Source organism: Gadus morhua, chromosome 8 (genome assembly GCF_902167405.1).
Source record: "Gadus morhua chromosome 8, gadMor3.0, whole genome shotgun sequence".
Classification (NCBI taxonomy): domain Eukaryota; kingdom Metazoa; phylum Chordata; class Actinopteri; order Gadiformes; family Gadidae; genus Gadus; species Gadus morhua.
In genome coordinates, this window is record NC_044055.1 from 15,535,855 (window position 1) to 15,553,830 (window position 17,976).

General features: G+C 43.8%; 3 protein-coding genes across 7 annotated transcripts; 1 reads left to right on the forward strand and 2 right to left on the reverse strand.

Moving 5' to 3' along the window:
* Positions 1-415: 415 nt before the first annotated feature.
* On the reverse strand, positions 416-9,536 carry pigr (polymeric immunoglobulin receptor). Of its 5 annotated transcripts, none has more exons than XM_030363782.1 (8): positions 9,407-9,536; positions 6,931-7,263; positions 6,021-6,102; positions 4,029-4,255; positions 2,609-2,687; positions 1,157-1,245; positions 921-1,061; positions 416-600 (listed from the first exon to the last, which is right to left on the reverse strand). In XM_030363782.1, the coding sequence occupies exons 1-8, from the start codon at positions 9,453-9,455 to the stop codon at positions 536-538; spliced, it is 1,065 nt and encodes a 354-aa protein (XP_030219642.1). In that variant the 5' UTR covers positions 9,456-9,536; the 3' UTR covers positions 416-535. The 5 variants fall into 5 exon arrangements, with proteins under 5 accessions (XP_030219642.1, XP_030219645.1, XP_030219644.1 ...); XM_030363785.1 differs by having other exon boundaries at positions 921-970; positions 9,407-9,535; XM_030363784.1 differs by having other exon boundaries at positions 416-647; positions 921-970; positions 9,407-9,535.
* Positions 9,537-10,363: 827 nt separating this feature from the next.
* dad1 (defender against cell death 1) lies at positions 10,364-13,314 on the reverse strand. The gene is made up of 3 exons (XM_030363787.1): positions 12,957-13,314; positions 12,107-12,276; positions 10,364-10,565 (listed from the first exon to the last, which is right to left on the reverse strand). The coding sequence occupies exons 1-2, from the start codon at positions 13,165-13,167 to the stop codon at positions 12,146-12,148; spliced, it is 342 nt and encodes a 113-aa protein (XP_030219647.1). The 5' UTR covers positions 13,168-13,314; the 3' UTR covers positions 10,364-10,565; positions 12,107-12,145.
* A 23-nt stretch (positions 13,315-13,337) lies between these two features.
* Positions 13,338-17,164, forward strand: abhd4 (abhydrolase domain containing 4, N-acyl phospholipase B). The gene is made up of 8 exons (XM_030363781.1): positions 13,338-13,560; positions 14,032-14,117; positions 14,195-14,299; positions 14,701-14,992; positions 15,288-15,469; positions 15,789-15,900; positions 16,282-16,468; positions 16,604-17,164. The coding sequence occupies exons 1-8, from the start codon at positions 13,517-13,519 to the stop codon at positions 16,691-16,693; spliced, it is 1,098 nt and encodes a 365-aa protein (XP_030219641.1). The 5' UTR covers positions 13,338-13,516; the 3' UTR covers positions 16,694-17,164.
* Positions 17,165-17,976: the final 812 nt, after the last annotated feature.

A 17,976-nucleotide genomic window follows, 5' to 3' on the forward strand; every position in this document is an offset into this window, starting at 1 on the left:
ATATTCTATTTGCGTTCAAATATCTTGTGTAGTTCGACGACGTTACTTTAGTTATTTTTTTTATATGAAGACAATCTACTCAATATTACTGACATCATGGTAAAGCAAACTCGCAAATCAATTCGCAAAAAAATCTTTCATTTTCTATGAAACGTTTGTGTGGCATTGGATTTCCCCTTGTTAATTTGGTTTGTGTGTGGAAACTTGACGTCACACTTTAGTACTCTAGGGTTCCTGCGTCATACATATAATTGCAGAAGAAGAACATAATTGAGGGAAGGCAATTACACTGAGAGGAAGTGAGGCAGCATGGGGGAAGACACCGTGCGGTGTGAATCACCAACGAAGAAGTTTTGGAATTATGAAATTGTACTTCGAAAAGTAAGTATGAGAAGAAAGGCGTGACGGAGATAACTGAATTTAGATGTTTTTAATGAAAGCAAAAAATTACATTGGTATCAAGGAAATTAACACAAATAAACAATACACAATAATATGTTAAATAGATTCCGCTAAAAAAATTATTACTTGAAAATTATGAAAAATAAAGGCCTCTTATTTTATTATTCTGCACCGAAGATATCCATCTTCTGTGAATCCCTGTTGAGGAAGATTATAGAAGCTTCATCTATGTCCTCATGACACAACTAAGGGAAACATAAGGGTAAAGGAATAGCTGTTAGTCAAAAACACAAATGTTAGAATATATAACTATTCAAGGACAACAACTGTTCAGAAAAAATCACCATTGCCAAAGAAAGCTGTACAATATCGCAAAAATCGTATCTAGCAAAACAAATCATTACCATAACTCAAAAAAATTACAAAAATCAAAACTGCAGTGAAACAAATCACTACTGTTGCTCAAAAATCTGAATCGCTACAAAAAATCACTGAGGTTGCAAAATCAAATAACTTACACTGAGTCTTGCTTTCAGCTCCTCGCCCTGTCTCCGTCGTTGCTCTCTCTCTAGAATAGACAGGGAACATTCCTGCGTCAGCGTTTCTACGCGAGCACTGCTGCAACAACACGTGCAACGATGGACACGTTTGGGTCCATTCTGTTGAATGTTGCCAGACTACAATATTAGATTAGGTGTACGGCGGGAGAGAACAGAACAACAGACTTGTGTGTTTAAATTGCATGATGTCTTACTGTGCCGTTGCCAGATCTTTCTGGCCGATAAGACCATGCCAACGATGAGCGTGAAGGACGCAAACACCACTACTGCCCCCAAGACATGCCTGGAACACGCACACAGACACACACACACACACACACACAATAACACACAACCAACATACACACACAGAAACAGATAATAAATCACAACTGACATTACAGTTTTCTATACCACAATCAACATTTATTTATTTATTTACACACAAGCACACCACAAAATGCAACTACTACACACTGCGAAAAGCTGTTGCTCTCTGTAACATTGGAGTGAACTTCGGTGTGTGTGTGTGTACATATGCGTGCGTGTGCTGGCGCGTGCGTGCGCGTGTGGACTCTGTGATTAGAAGTGCTGCATCAGAGGGTCACGGTGCCGCGGCTGGAGGACACCACCTGAGCTCGTTGACATCGGCTTCTGTCTGCCAACAGTTACAACAACAGTCCTGCTCTCCAGTCCCAAGCCCTCAGAATCCCCTAGAGACACGTGTTTCAGCACACCACAGCCTGGCCGGCCGGCGAGAAATTGCTCTCGGCAGTTAAGGGCTCTCAAGAGCGAGAGGTAGGAGATGTGTGAAGGACCTCTGAAATTGCGGGACGAGACACTTAGAAAAAGAAGGGGAAGAGGAAGAACCCACTCATTATGTGGCATGCGAAGTTCAGCGGGCGAAACCACTAGTGCTACTGCTACTGCTAGTGCTAGTGCAGAAGCTCTCGCTGCAAGGCAGAGCGTCAAGACCTTCACAACCCTTACAGAACATTTAAAGCCTCAATGTACAGACAGGCAGACAGGAATGTAGATATTGTAGCACTTGAAGCAGTATGCTTATTTGAATCATGTGATTTATTTGAATTATTCTTGCACTTTTTGGGTTATGGCTTCATTGTGGAACACACTTACTGTAAATCAGCTAAATAAATATAATGTTATTAATTTATATATGTTACCTGCAGTGTTGGTGAGTAACGGAATACATGTACCGGCGTTACGTACCGGTATTCAGAATACAAATTATAGCTAACTGTATTCCGTTAGTTTACAATTTGTAAATAAAAAATAGTTGGTATTTAGAATACGGTTACAGTTACAGTTACTCTCTCTCTCTCTCTCTCGGCAATTTTATAATGCACTTAGCTCAGTGAAAAACATGTTAGATGTAATAGCAAATATCTTTGGCATGAACATAGGCCTACCCTTATAGTCTTTGTTCCACTACAGCAAATTATATAAAATAGTTCACTTTCAGGGAGACTTGGGCCTAACACATTCAGCCAGTCAGAACAGAAGAACACACCAGAATAGGCCTGTTAAGTATTCAGAATACAATGCTCAGATTGAGTGATGAAACGGAATACGTTACATATTACATTTTTGGGCATGTATTCTGTAACTGGATACATTTTAAAAGTAACCTTCCCAACACTGGTTACCTGTGAGCCAGCTGGGACTCCAAGGAGATGTGCTCCGGGGAACGAGCCCCAGCCGGGGTCGAGGTCACCGGAACTGCTGCTGCAGACGGTGAAGTAGTGGCAGAAATCTCAGTCAAGTGGCTAGAAGGGAGGTGTTTCAATCCGCTTTTCTAAAACCGCAGTCATATAAGCACAGTCATGAAAACATTTGTTTCATTCGCCAATTACCTTCCCTTTATTGCGTGTTCTAGGTTTGTTATAGTTTTTACGATGTTTGTTTGGAGATGAGGCAGCATGTGATGTTATTGTTCCACTTGCACTTGATTGTGATGTAAAAAGACCCGAAACCAAAGTCTCAAATAAATAAATGAAAGAAAAACTCCAAAATCAATTGACTTTAAAAAAGGGAATATTAGTGTGAAATGTAATGAAACGAAACACTTATATTCAAACTCCCTGTGTGTTTATGCATGCATTATGTTAGTGTCTGGCAGTGTTTGTAATAATGCCGTTTAAAAGAACGGAGTTTGTTTAGGTAACGCCGTTATTTTTTCAGTAACGGGGTAATCTAACTAATTACTGTTTCCGTCATTACAACGCCGTTACCGTTACTGTACGTTAAATGCGGTGCGTTACTATGAATTGATTGAATAAACTGCGTAATCCGAACGCACCCCTGTCTCCAAACACAAACTGCTAGTGAGGAGACCGGGTGGGTTAACAACAAGATAAGCGACAAGATAAAATAATTATGATTTGCTAAGGCAGACTCATGTTTCATGGTAGCCAATCGGAGCCAGTGTTTTTACACACAAGCCAGGACACGCGTGCCACACACACACACGCACATGCACACACCAAACAGATTCGATGAAGCAGCAGAAATGGCGAGTCTGGAGCAATCCGATGAAAAGTTGGCATTTTCTGTAGTATTCGGCAGATATTCCAGATATTCCTATTTTAATTTGCAACCAAGCAAATTAAAATTCTCTTGGAAATATATCAGGGCCTTGAATGGGCAGTTCAACCATTTAACAAATTAAGGCCAAGTGAAAACTGCACAGAAAAATCCAAATTTTTGACCTATAGCAACTTTCTTTTGTTACAGTAACGAAATAGTTACTTTCCCTGGTAACTAGTTACTTTTATTATAGAGTAATTCAGTTACTTTTTGGAACAAGTAGTTAGTAACTATAACTACTTATTTTTTTAAAGTAACGTTCCCAACACTGGTTGTTGGCACCTGTGCAAGTCCAACTGCCGCCCTAGTGTCCTTTTGATAGTTCAGGTAGCCACCAGGAGGCAGTGTTTTAACTATTAACAGTTTTGCAATGGCTTATTATCATCTCACATGGTGTGAGGTAAAATCCTTTTATCGGAAACTCAATCCCCAGGCGATAAAACAAATGCTTTCCCTTTAAAATATTTTTACAGAACCTACTAGTTGAAGGGCGAGGCGTGACCAGGACCTGGACGGCGGTCTTCTGCGTTCCGACGCCACACCAGTACCAGCCGGCGTCCGCCATCCGCAGTTTGCTGAGGTTGACGGTGAAGGCCCCGACCCGGTCGTCAGCGATGGTAACCGAGGGGCTGTCGAAGATGCCTTCGGTCCCCGTGAACTGACAGGAGCCTGGGTCCCCACTGCGACACCAGCTCTTCTTTATGTCTCTGATGGAGAAAAAGAGGTGGAGAGGCATGAGAAGGGCCGAGGTAACCCTTAAAGGTGAAATATTATACCACCAGGTGTGAGAGTGATTATCCATTACAATCCGTTTTGAAAGTCAGCCTTGGCCCTCTTCTGACATCACGAGTTGGCGCGCTAATGGCTAATCACACTCACACCTGGTAGTATAATATGTCACCTTTAAAACAAAGGAGTCAGTGTTCGATTTTCCATTCTGATCAAGGGAGTTATTTCTTGCCATCTAGGGGCTATGGCTGGGGGGGGGGGCATAAATATATAGCCTGTAAACCCCTTATTGTACCTGTGATTTAGAGCTATACAAATAAAATTGAATTGAATTAAATTAAATTAAGAAGGCTCCTGTAAGCTTTTCCTTTGTTGCATTGTCTCTCTGAAACCCTGATGTGTGGTTTGATGCTAGTTCTTGGCCAAGTCGCTCTTGAAAAACAGTTTTTACTTTCAAGGAGTCTCATCTGATTAAATAATTAGCATTCATAGTAATAGCTATACTAGTAGTGGTAATAAAGGTAGCAAAACAGACCATTCATTAATGTGTTTCTGCATTAATTTATAGGCATGTTCATCTGTCCAGGACGGTAGGGTCCTTTCTCTTCATACTGGAACTGTAATAGATTCATTAATTTAATGTGTCTTTGTTGTTTTGTGTCTCTATTGACGGGAGAGTGGAGAGGTGTAACCTGGATCGCCAACGTGGTTAGGACACTAACTACGCCTAACTACTAACTGCCATTGAGATGCTTTTATCCTAAGAGATGAACCGGTCATTCAGATACATTTCCTTAAGGAGCAGGAGGAGGCTTTGGGTTTTTCCCTAATGTCAAACTGGACGTGTGAGGTCACGTGCACTCATGGATACTTTCCTCTGAGTGAAGACTGATTGAAAGAGAGCGAGGGAAGGATCTATAGCATGGTCCACCAGGGTCAATATGTAACGCATGTTGCAGACATGGTAGCCACACTGCCAAGCCACCACCGCAGAGCTTATTTTAAGACATGAAGAGCACAGATGACCTCTAATTGACCCCTCCCTGATAGCTACTGCCTGGCGTGCCAGCATTTCCCAGCAACCATCTGTGATTTGCTTATTAAAATGAAAACCAGTGAAGCTAATGATAGAAATCTGTTTCCGCGATGCATGAGTGAAGAGGAACCGGTGAAAACCACTGCCAGACTTTTACTTTCCCCGCTGCAACAGACCATTTCGGGCAGAGGTCGACCGTCTGTGGGTAATATTCACATTCACTCATGCATTGAGTAGGCGGATTTACACTCATTACTCTCCAAACTGTTTGCTGAGATTGTGTTTCCTCCATGTTCTGGATGCTACATCATGTCTCTCGCGCATGGAGGGGTGTTTCTATCATAGGGTTCACGAGCCGTCTTCGATAATAATGATTAGTGTTTTGTATAAAAATGTATTAAGAAAATAACTTCTCATAAAAGCTCTTGCGTACCCCAACAAACCTGCCTAATGATTCACAACCACAAACAAACTATTACTAATCACTTGATGTGCTGCAGTGAGCACACATTCCCTGGATATTACCGGCAGATAAACGATGAAAAACGATTTGGTGGAGGCAGACGCAGAAAAATTAAGAGACGTTTGGATCCCAAACATTTTCAGAACAAGAAAAATCAAAGGGTTCACCGTACACGAAAGGTTAAGAACCACAGACACATGGAGTTTGAGAAGGTTCAGTGATTGGACGAGACGAGATGACATACCTGTATCTCTTACTGTAGAGACAGTCCACCGCAACACTTCCCCCCTCCTCTCCATCCAGCCGGTTGTTCACCACAGACATGCCTAATCAAACACGCAAAGGAATAAAACGATCCATAAAGAAAAATCAATACGGTTAAACATTAACAAGCAGCTCAGAGAATAAGTGGATCAGGGATCATGTGGGATCAGCAGGCACAACAGGGTGGAGAGAAAGCTGCCCGCACTAAGTCACTTAGGCAGACTCTTTTACCACAGGTGAGACGTTGAATTATCCAGGCATACAATCGATACTGGAGGCAACTAAAATACTACTAATAGTGCCGCACAACCAAGTAAAAGAAAAAGAAGCTCAAACTAGACACTGGCCACAGCTACAGAATGGGAAACGACAAGTTTATTGGTTCTATGGGTGGGAGCTAGCCAAGTGCATGGTTGGACTAAGTGTGTCTCCACAACAAAAGACAACGACATATCAGAGACGTCCGCCGCTGGACCGAGGGCAGAGTAGCTACAGAAATCAGAAACAAGAAGAGTGTTTTATCCCCTTTAGTTTAGGCTCGTGATATAGCTAGTGTGTGGGGCCCAACGTCATTCAGCTGTCCTCTAAACATTTGACATTTAGATTTAAGGCATTTAGCAGACGCTTTTATCAAAATCAACTTTCAACGGTTAATGCACACATACACACACCGATGGCGGAGTCAACCATGCGATGCACCTCAATGCTCAGCTAGGAGGAGCCAGGGATCTAACTAGCAACCTTCCGGTTACAAGCCAACCTGCCAATGCCAATACCTCCTGAGCTAAGTCGACCCCTAAAAACCAACACCCCTCTCCGCTACGACGGCCAACCACACACCCCCCACGCCCGCCAAGAAGACCCCGCCCTCTCCCCGAGTCCCCACCCACCGTGAACCACGCTGAGGTAGACGGCGGCCGAGGGGTCCTTGCTCCATATCCCCCCCTCCTCGGCACCGCAGTGGTACCACCCGGCCTGGTCCTCTGTCAGGTCCGCCATGGTCACCGTGAACACCTGCTGGGCGGGGTCGTCCACGATGCTCACTCTGGGGTCCGAGGGGGCCGTGTCCGTGCGGGCCACCATGGTGCACGTGTCCTTGAAGATGCCCCAGCACCAGTACTTGACGTGGGCGGCCAGGGCGGGGTCGTAGTGGCAGGGGGCGGCAATGGAGCGGCCCTCCAGTGCGCTGAGCTCAGACACGGTGGTCACCCCGGACCGGGCGGCTGGCGGGCGGGAGAGGGGTCAGGGGTTTAGGTTCAGTGGCTGTAAGTGGATTTAGCAGAGACATGTATCCAAAGCTAGTTAGTGGTTAGACAGTGAATACAGAGACAGGTCGTTAAGGACCAGGTAGGGGTTAGACAGTACAGAGACAGTTCATTAAGGAGCAGGTAGGGGTTAGACAATGAATACAGAAACAGGTCGTTACGGACCAGGTAGGGGTTAGACAGTACAGAGACAGGTCATTAAGGACCAGGTAGGGGTTAGACAGTACAGAGACAGGTCATTAAGGACCAGGTAGGGGTTAGGCAGTGAATACAGAGACAGGTCGTTAAGGACCAGGTAGGGGTTAGACAGTACAGAGACAGGTCATTAAGGAGCAGGTAGGGGTTAGACAGTACAGACACAGGTCATTAGGGACCAGGTAGGGGTTAGACAGTACAGAGACAGGTCATTAAGGACCAGGTAGGGGTTAGACAGTACAGAGACAGGTCATTAAGGACCAGGTAGGGGTTAGACAGTGAATACAGAGACAGGTCGTTAAGGACCAGGTAGGGGTTAGACAGTACAGAGACAGGTCATTAAGGACCAGGTAGGGGTTGGACAGTGACTACGGTGACAGGTCGTTAAGGACCAGGTAGGGGTTAGACAGTAAAGAGACAGGTCATTAAGGAGCAGGTAGGGGTTGGAGAGTGGTTACCGAGAAAGGTAGTTGAGGAGCAGGTAGGGGTTAGACAGTACAGGCCATTAAGGATCAGGTAGGGGTAGACAGTGAATCCAGAGACCGTCATCAAGAAGCCCAGTCAAAACACTAATCAATTACTTATGTCCTGCCACAGCGCATACAAATCCAGGCTTTAAATTAACCTTGTTATTGGATCTTAGAAAGCACATAAATTGGCCTGAGACGCATTTTGACCATATCCAACACAAATGGAAATGCACCCGACTCAGCATCATCAAGAATATAGCCAATAGCGTTGCATTGGGGATGGGAAATGGACGCAGTTTCCTCCACTTTTGACTCATACTCGACAGCATCATTCCTTTGACTTGAATCATCAACATTTGGAAAATCAACTTGGAACAGCGCGACCCTGCTCACCAAAAACGCAATCATAAATAATTAAAGTATCAGCATGCGTTAGGCTACGTTGTTAAAAAAAAGACCAATATGGTAGTGTCCAGTAGTTATCTGCTCCTATTTATGGTTCATGGAGCTCCGCTGTTAGGTTAGGCATTTCATCATTAGGAACATTGTAAACAATACAGCGATTGTGCAAGGGTCTGCAATCATCAGCAGTTCTTAAACTTTTAATAACCTAACTTTTTCTCTAGCTTGGAACTGACGTGCGAAAGACTATCATTGATATCTGGATAACTATCTGGATCTGGATCAATCAGGACACGTTTCTTTCTGACGCCAGGTTTAAATAAAAGGTGTGTGCAGGCCTATACGCGTGTTTGCGATATCCGATTCATATTCGATTGCCCAAAACGCATAATAATACCAGCTATAAAAGGCTCTTAGAGACTATCAGTGAATCAAGTCTCATTCTAAATTATTTCTTGACATGGATATTTTCTTAATGTAATAGGCCTATATGTAATATATGTGAAAAGGAAAACCAGGGCTTTGAGAAGGCGGCTATATGGTGTTTGATTCATCTCAAACGGAACTCGGGCAAAGTTTCACTTCTCCCTCCACACTTCCCTTCCCACTTCGAACATGGATGACCGATAGGTTGAAGAAATGAAACCTAAATTAAAGTAAGACACTAACAATAATAGTGTAGATAAGCATAAATAGCATACAAATCATAATGTAATATGATTTTTATTATGTAATTTAGCCTATGTGTAATGAAATTAATCATGAAACTAAACATGAATTAAGATTCCAGGATAACAAAAATTCATTAAAGTCTGAAAAATATATAGCAGAGTAAGCATGTTATAAAAATATGATCTTATTTTTCTTCTCTCCAAATGCGAACACAATGTTTTCAAACTTACAAAAAGAAAAAAACACAATCCAAGGAGGACATCCAAGGAGGATCTAGAAGAACAGCTAGCTACCATCAGGAACAACATTAACCAAACACGTTACCAATAAGGTTACAATAAATGTAGTCGAACAACGAGTACCTGGGATGCATGCCAATAGGAGGAACACGGCGGTGAGCAGCTGTGGCATGGTGTGATGTGGTGCCCTCTGTTCTGACCGAGGTTCCCAATACTGCTCGGTGGTCACGTGACCACAATTGGGACCCAGTTGTTGCAAAATAAATTAACCGATTAGGTGCTGAATAACTTTGGGGGTTTTGGGATGGAGTCAATTAGTTGACTCCAACTAATTTGGAATTGTTAGCATGAGTTAATGATTATAGATTTAGCATAGATCATTTCCACTATGGAAACGTAAATAATAAACCTGTTAATGGCAAAGACGAAGAGGAAAACAAGTTAAACCTAAGAGTAAAATGTGTGTTGTCTACTTGCCTCAAAGTAATCTAGCTATTCCATGTATTTTAGTCTCAAAAGTTGAAAACAGTAAGGCAGATTTGAACTGTAGAAATATACCAGAACATAACCCTCAAATACCAGAACATCAACTCTATAACATGACCTAAACGTGAGGGTTAAGTCTGTCAAGTCATTTCCACAGTCATCAACATCTGGTTCTTTAGCCATTGAAAAACTTCTCAGGATAAAGTCCTGCCTTACACAATGAGTTGCAAAAGTACAAAAAAAATTGACATATATCGGGTTCTTGTCTTCTACACAGATGGATAGGGTTTAGCGTTTGCTCATGATCTATACTTGGAATCGCACTACACCCCAAAATGTATGTTCAGATCGGAAGACGAAAATAACCAAGAAGTCATGACCATGTTTGTTTCCATCTAGGATTTTAAACATCAAATTTTTGGGTGTGGCACAATAAATGTATCCATCAAGACCTTCCAATTGTCTCAGTGTACCACCTAGTGGGAGACAGGTAGCAATATCCAGTAGTGTGGCTTTAAACTCCTGTTTAGATAATGAACCCACCATTACAACCACCTTTTCTAATTTGACTTTAAAAACACAATACACAAAAGATATGTTTGGTGTTTTTTTATTTCTGTTTGATTAAGTGCAAAACGGAATGATTTACAAATTGAGAAGTAACAAAATAAAAGAAGGGCAAACGTTCAGCAACAGAACAGTGTGTCGGACCATAAACTTTCCAAATTGTGCCGGAATCCTCTGTGGCGGTAGAAATTGAGATTTTGGGCCTCAGTGGGTCATCTTCTCTGTAATTCTAAGAGAAAAACACAAAACAGAAATTGGTCAGAATGAACAAGAACTGTAGTTGATGAACCATAATGAACAAGCCATTTACTGTGGAGTCATTTAGCACAAGTTTTTTTACGGGGGGTAAGACATCATGCTCAGTGACACCTACACACGTTCAGCCAATAGTCAAGTACCCTAAACACTCTTAACCTGCCACAAGCCTAGGTAAAACTCAACTTTGAACATCATTTTCATGAACATTTTCCCACCAGTAAAAGTCTAATAATTAATCTGGGACCTTGAGCTACTGTACCATGAAAATATGGTTAATGCAATTTTTTCTGCTGTAATAAAAGGCAACTATTTTACCATAAGGTATGATTGTGACAAGCCATTTAAAAAACACGCCCTTCCCTGTGACATCACAGCTGGGATTGTTCACCTAGATGACGGATAGATAAAGCTACCAGTTGGTAAAGTCCACTAGGTAGGCAGTTTGACTGATCTATCCATCATACATCTAAGTGGACTTCATTTTGACACAGGATAGGGCATATTTTGAAAGGTCTTGTAATGGCTTACATACACATTTCATATATATCCATTACTTTTTATAAAGCACGTCAATTATCTTTTTAGTCATACCAATTGAAACAGTAAGTCGGCCGCAGAGTGTCTGATAACTCACATTTGATTCCAATACAGACTTTTTATGTTCAACACACTATAGTTCACTCTGCCCTCCGAGTGTACCTAGCCTTACATCGGCAGACTAGTTCCCATATCCGTATCAGTCTGGACCCTCTCATCTTTGATTTTATTTTAGTTTTTGAAAAAGGTTTTATCAACAGCCGCAGACCAAAGACGCCTCTGGCCACAATTGGACCTTCAACCAATCAGAGCAACGAAATGTGGGACACATTAGCGGCAGCCATCTTGGTTGTTTATGAAAATTCCTCAACAGCGCTCCTATGGAGTGACGAAGTCACTCCCCTTCCGGTAGGGCTCATGGGACCTATGAGATCGAAAAATATGAATGGGTGTCTCTGTGCCGAGTTCCAAGCGCGGGTGTGGTGACGTATATCATATGTGTCGAGAGCAGCGAAGAGCTGTAGTTCACAAAGCGGCCTCACATAAAACCTAAGATTATCAAACTTCTTCACGAATTTTTTTAGTTTTCTTTGCATGAAAAATTATCATTTAAATCCACAAACAACATATGTGTAATCCAGGGCATATAAAGACTGGGACCAGAAAATAATTATTTTCTCTCCATTGACTCCCATTCATATTTTTCGATCTCATAGGTCCCATGAGCCCTACCGGAAGAGGCGTGACTTCGCCACTCCATAGGGCGCTCCTCTGCACAGTAATCTTATCAAACAAGCCCCCAATTAGAAATCAGTTCTGATTGGCCCGAGCAGGGTCAGGTCTGCAGGAAACTTGTCTGAACGGTAGGGGGGGCAGACACATACGCCAGACCACATAAAACAAGAGCTTGCAGTTTTGTCTGGTTCTCAGGCTAGGGTCTACCTTTATAGTGTAGAGAACAGGTGCTGGACATACCTGCAATGTTGAGACAGGAGGGTCGGGTTCAGAAGGGTATCAACCGATGAAATTCATCACGACAAGATGGAGGACGGTGTGAGCAAACAAGAAGTCAGCGAAGGCCCTCTCCGGAGAGACCGACTGGAACTCGCCCTTGTTCGTTGGGTTGATCTGGATACGAAGGCACACTGAAACAAACAGAAAGACAAACATTTTCGTTTTGTGCCACATTTGATGAAACGTGTCTATTCACAAAAGCTTTAACACTTTTTCTACACAACAGCAACTCACAGAAAATCATGCTGAAAAGCGTTGTTCAATTTTGTTTCGCCCACTTGATTTGAATTTGCTAAAGCTAGAAATGATTGAGGAAGACCGTCTATGTGTAATCGGGTTGATGATGGTTTGAAAAGTTACCTGCATGTTTGGTTCTTGTTATGATGTGGTTTGGTTGTATGTTATCTGATAATGCATTCTACAGTGTACTATATCACAGACGTGTTATATTAAATTGTTTATGACATTCAATTATGCACAGTATGATTATATACTCGTAGCCAGAACGTGGTCCAGTATCGCAATTAGCAATCGAGATATATGGATCAAGAATTTAATGTTGATGTATGATATATATCATGCATCAACTAATGCTGGAACTATACTTAGGTACAACTAATTCAACGGTTTTGCGCTAAATTATGAATACCATGGAACGCTTCGTGTCAGGTTAGCCAAGGTACTAGGGACGACACGTCCTAGCAAGTCCTCGCATAACAAGAAGCGTAGGTCGACCCTGCACGACTTCCATGTTCGCGTCAATCCTATGCACATACAAAAGAGACAGGTTTACTCCGAATACATTATTTACCTGCGAGAATGAACGAGCCGACACACGAGATGAAGCCCGATAAGAAGCTATTGAAGGGGAAGGTTCCCACAAGCAAGCAATACAGGAACTGTAGAGCCCCCGTGAGCAGAATGTAAAGCAGATAGGCGTCCACTACTTTCAGCTTGTTTGGTGTAGTGGTCTTGTATTCCTCCAGGAACCGGGAGATCACTGATATCACCGAGTTGGACATGTTTTCGAGTGGGCTTTGTGGACTAATTGACAAGAAAGAATGCCACTGCAGGGTTTTTGCAAGGAGTATTCCTTCCGCGAATGAATGACGTGTCCGAGAGAGCGGAAGTTCGGGCAGGTGTCACTGAGAATACGGTCCGACTCCGGATTCGTGCCGTCCGTGTTACAGAGTATACGTTCCGACCTGCGTGCTTACATATTCCACCTCCGCCCCGTCTCAGTCAGCTGACCACTGATTAAACAAGTGACGAAACACAAGGCTGCTGGTTCGGTATTTGGGGGAATGTGTTGACACATTATTTGATAGTATATAGTAGTTTAAGAGAGAGAGATATTGTTCATGTCTTTCGATGGATCCGGCCACCTCCACAGCGACTCTTCAAGACGACTCTGAGTAAGATGAACTTTAAGCAGTGGCTTTCGTATCATCCCAGCTTCCAGATGTACTGCAAGCCCTTCACAATAAGTTAGATACAATCTAAACATATGCGTTTTAGTGTAGGAAACGCTTCTACTGTTAATATTGGACAGTTATCGGTATGTATTAGATATAGATTATATAGATGTATGTGTGTATTTATGAGTTCCGTCCTTCAATGAGTGTGACAAGTATTTGGCGAGTTATATCGGCAGTCTTACACGGCATGGTTGACTTTTAATTGACTCCCCTTGTGGTTTTTAATACCCAGCTGTATGTCCCTTAACACAGCTGTAGGGATACACTTCGACTCCAAAACTTAGCAAGGAAATGCACCTTGCAGTGTGCCGCTGTCCCAACATCCATAGAAGCTTGTATATTGTCCAGAGTTTTTTTTACCTGACATCGGTGTCCTGGAACTGCATTCCGTGTCGATATGCTTCTCAGGCCAAGTTCGATATGGGGCTGGTGGCCGTCGTGGCGCCCAACCTCCGCGGCTATCCTGAAGAGCGCAGAGGCCAAGATCCTCACCCGTAAGCAGTTGAACCAGTTTCTCTCGATCAAATTTAATTAAGTACTCGGTTATTATACAATGTTCTGCTTGTTACAGGTGTTCAAAACGACATGTGGGCGAGGTATGTGACTCTTCCCAACCAGGAGCGAATATGGACCCTCACTGTGACCAACAAATCGGCTCCCAAACCCAAACAGCAAGGTGTGATATTCTTATTATATAAACATTATACACAGATGTCCTCAACTTCTGCCTACCTTCCAGCCTTTATTAGTTATTGAAAAGGTTGGTTTGAGAAATCACTAATCAGTACTGACTTTTTGACCGTGTATGGCTGGTTATATTATTAGTCTTTCTATTGTGAGAGAGCCTGGGACGATTTTTTTCTTATCATTTGCATGCAACGTTTGCTTTGTTGAATGCTAGGGGTTCAACCTGCTCCTTAATGACACATTTCTTTCATCGTTAGTTGCTTTGGATGACAAAAAACGCAATAGCTCATTCGTTTATTTTACATTGACACATTAAAATTTGACTAAGTGACTGTAAATCTGCCAATGACTGAATCGCTCTTTGATCCTCCTTGTCTCGGTCTCCTGCAGCCCCCTCTAAGACCCCCCTGGTGATGGTCCATGGGTTTGGCGCGGGGGTGGGCCTGTGGGTAAAGAACCTGGACCGGCTGAGTCATTCGCGGCCCCTCCACGCCTTCGACCTGCTGGGCTTCGGCCGCAGCACCCGGCCGGCCTTCCCCAGCGACGCGACGCAGGCCGAGGACATCTTCGTCAGCTCCATAGAGCAGTGGAGGCAGAGCCTGGGCCTGGACGACATGATCCTGCTGGGCCACAGCCTGGGGGGGTACCTGGCCACGTCCTACGCCATCCGCTATCCAGCCAGGTAACGACCAGTTTTAAAGGGGTCCTATTTGACCAATCAGGTGTTGTGGTCGAGTCCAGCCAATAACGAGGCTTCTCACGAGTGGGAGTGTCCGCAACAAGATCTTTATGATGGAAGAGTCCCAATATCAGTTGGTACAATCCGACTCCTTTTAGGCTATCCCATGGGACTGTACCAACTGGTACCCCGTACCAGCCATCCCAGCTGTTCTCCTAATTAAGGGTGTTCTAATATCTGTGTTGGACCTGTAAAATGTGTGTTTTTAATAAATAAAGCAACATGTCTGGTGTTTCAGGGTGAAGCACCTGATCCTTGTCGACCCATGGGGCTTCCCCGACCGGAACCAGCCTGTGGCGGCTGAGGCCGAGGGGACGCAGGTGGTGAAGAGGCCCACCCTGCCGCTCTGGGTCAAGGCGGTGGTGTCCGTGCTGGGCTTCTTCAACCCCCTGGCGGTCATACGGGCAGCGGGCCCCTGGGGTGAGAGACACCGTCGGGCTACCACGTGTATGATAGGGCTTGTCGTGGTCCTTTAGCATGTTGTTACATATCATTAGCATCAGCAGCAAGGTGTAGAATGACTCGCCGCACCGTAGCATATCGTAGCATGCTTTAGCTCCTCGTAGGATGCCTTAACATGGAGTAGCACGTCAAGAGTATGTCGCAGAATGTCTTGGCATATATAAGAACTTCAAGGCGTATCGTATTGCGACATAACGCAGGGTTGTATGTTGTAGCCTATGTTAGCATGTAGCAGCTACAACAGGGGTTTCATCGTGTCCCCTGTCTGGTTCTCCAGGGCCGGGGCTGGTGACCAGGTTCCGGCAGGACTTCAAGATTAAGTTTGAGGATCTGTTTGACGACGACACCATGACCAACTACATCTACCACTGCAACGCACAGACGCCCAGGTGACCCCTGCCGCTCACCTTGGTCAAGCTAAGGCAGAATGTAACCATTTCTAAGGGTTACACAATATGTGCGCCTTCTGTTAATAAATCAACACCCTGTAACTAGGTCACAATGCCCCACCTTGTTTGGTTGACAGTGTTTGTCCCTGACCCCTTCCAACGTTGTCGTAAGAAATTGCATCCAATTATATACTTTTTTAAAAATAAAATATATCTATTTTTTAATTAATCTCAGACAGAACATGTTGGAATTTTAATATGGATGTAACCATTCAATATGTAAAACAAATGTACGTTGTATCAATAAATAAGACTCACCTCCATCCACCACCCCCCCCCCTCCTCCTCCTCCTCCTCCTTCCTATCCCTGCGGGGCTGCAGCGGCGAGACGGGGTACTGGGCCATGATGGAGTCCCTGGCCTGGGCCAAGAGGCCCATGCTGCAGCGGGTGGACCAGCTGCCGGCCTCCCTGCCCGTCAGCATGCTGTATGGGGACCGCTCCTGGATGACCAGCTCCTCAGGCCACGAGGCCGCCCGCATCAGGGGCCAGGCCTACACCCGGGTGGAGGTGTGTGTGCGTGTGCGTGTGCGTGTGCGTGTGTGTCTGGTGTCAGAAGATTTGAATAGATAAGACGTCATATTTAATGCAGTGTATGTACTTCTCTAACTGTCTCGCCTTGTCTGTCTCGGTCATTCTCTGTAGCTAATCAAGGATGCCTCTCACCATGTCAACAACGACCAGCCAGAGATCTTCAATAATATGGTTGAAGAAATATGCAACTCTGTCGACTGAGCGTCTGTGTTTGCCTACTGGGTGGGCCAGAAACATAAGCTCTGCGTACATAAAGTGCACGATTGGGTAAGACCTGGTCACATACTAGTGCATACTGGCACTAGATTTCAGCTCTATAGAAGTTTATGAACTGCATTCACTTTTGTTTTTGTTATCAACTGTATCTGTGGATATACAAAATATTGTACTGTTTCTGCTAAATGCCTTTTATTTATGATGAATAAGTCTGTGTCTGTATGTTCCGTGATGTGACTTTATTGTAAACGGGTGTTTTGCCTTTTTCTGAGATATTTGAATACAAATGCCAATGTTTATTTTTAATATACTAAACGCAGTCTGAAGCAGAAGTTCTAGACTTCCATGGCCTCCATTTCACATATACCTCTGCACACTTGCTGTTTTTGTGCATTGTATTTTATATTGTGACATCTTCTTTTTAATCAATAATAAAATTATGTGATTTACTCTTTCTTTAAGTTCTATTCTTTTAGTTCTGGCAATATTTAGTTTCCTCCCCTCGTACTGCTACCTTCATGTGGTGGGGAGAAATTGTGTGCCCCATAGATTCTGGAGGCTATACCGGTGGGGTTTAATGCCCCCGGCAGGTTCAACCAAGCCAGGCAGGTTCCAGAGTTGAGGCCAGAGGATAAACAGCACACTGGCCCTCCAAGTTGGGGGTCGGGCGTGGGGTTAACAACCCCACCCCGGAAAAAACAAGATGTAACACAAGCAACGACAAGGAAACAAAAAGAGAACTCTAACCGACAACCCTTCTTTCAACCAGGAAAAACATTACCAATGGAACCTGGAATATAAGGACTATGTACCAGGCAGGAAAAGTAGCAAAAATAGCAGCAGAGATGAGAAATTACAACGTTGTACTATTGGGAATTAGTGAGGCAGGATGGACACAAGCTGGTAAGAAAAGGCTCATGAGCGGAGAAATGCTCCTATATTCAGGCCATGAGGAGGCCCCACATACTGAAGGCGTTGCTCTCATGCTATCCCAATCAGCACAGAGAGCACTGATAGGGTGGGAAGCCCATGGACCAAGAGTCATTACAGCGACTTTCAGAACAAAAGAGAATATATGCATGAATGTAATCCAATGCTACGCACCACCCAACCATGAAGAAGAAACAAAAGATGAATTATACGACAGACTACAGAACATCTTGGGCAAATACTCAGAAAGATATGACCCTCCTTATGGGAGACTTGAATGCAAAGATAGGAAAAGACAACATCGGATATGAAGAAGTGATGGGAAGACACGGACTGGG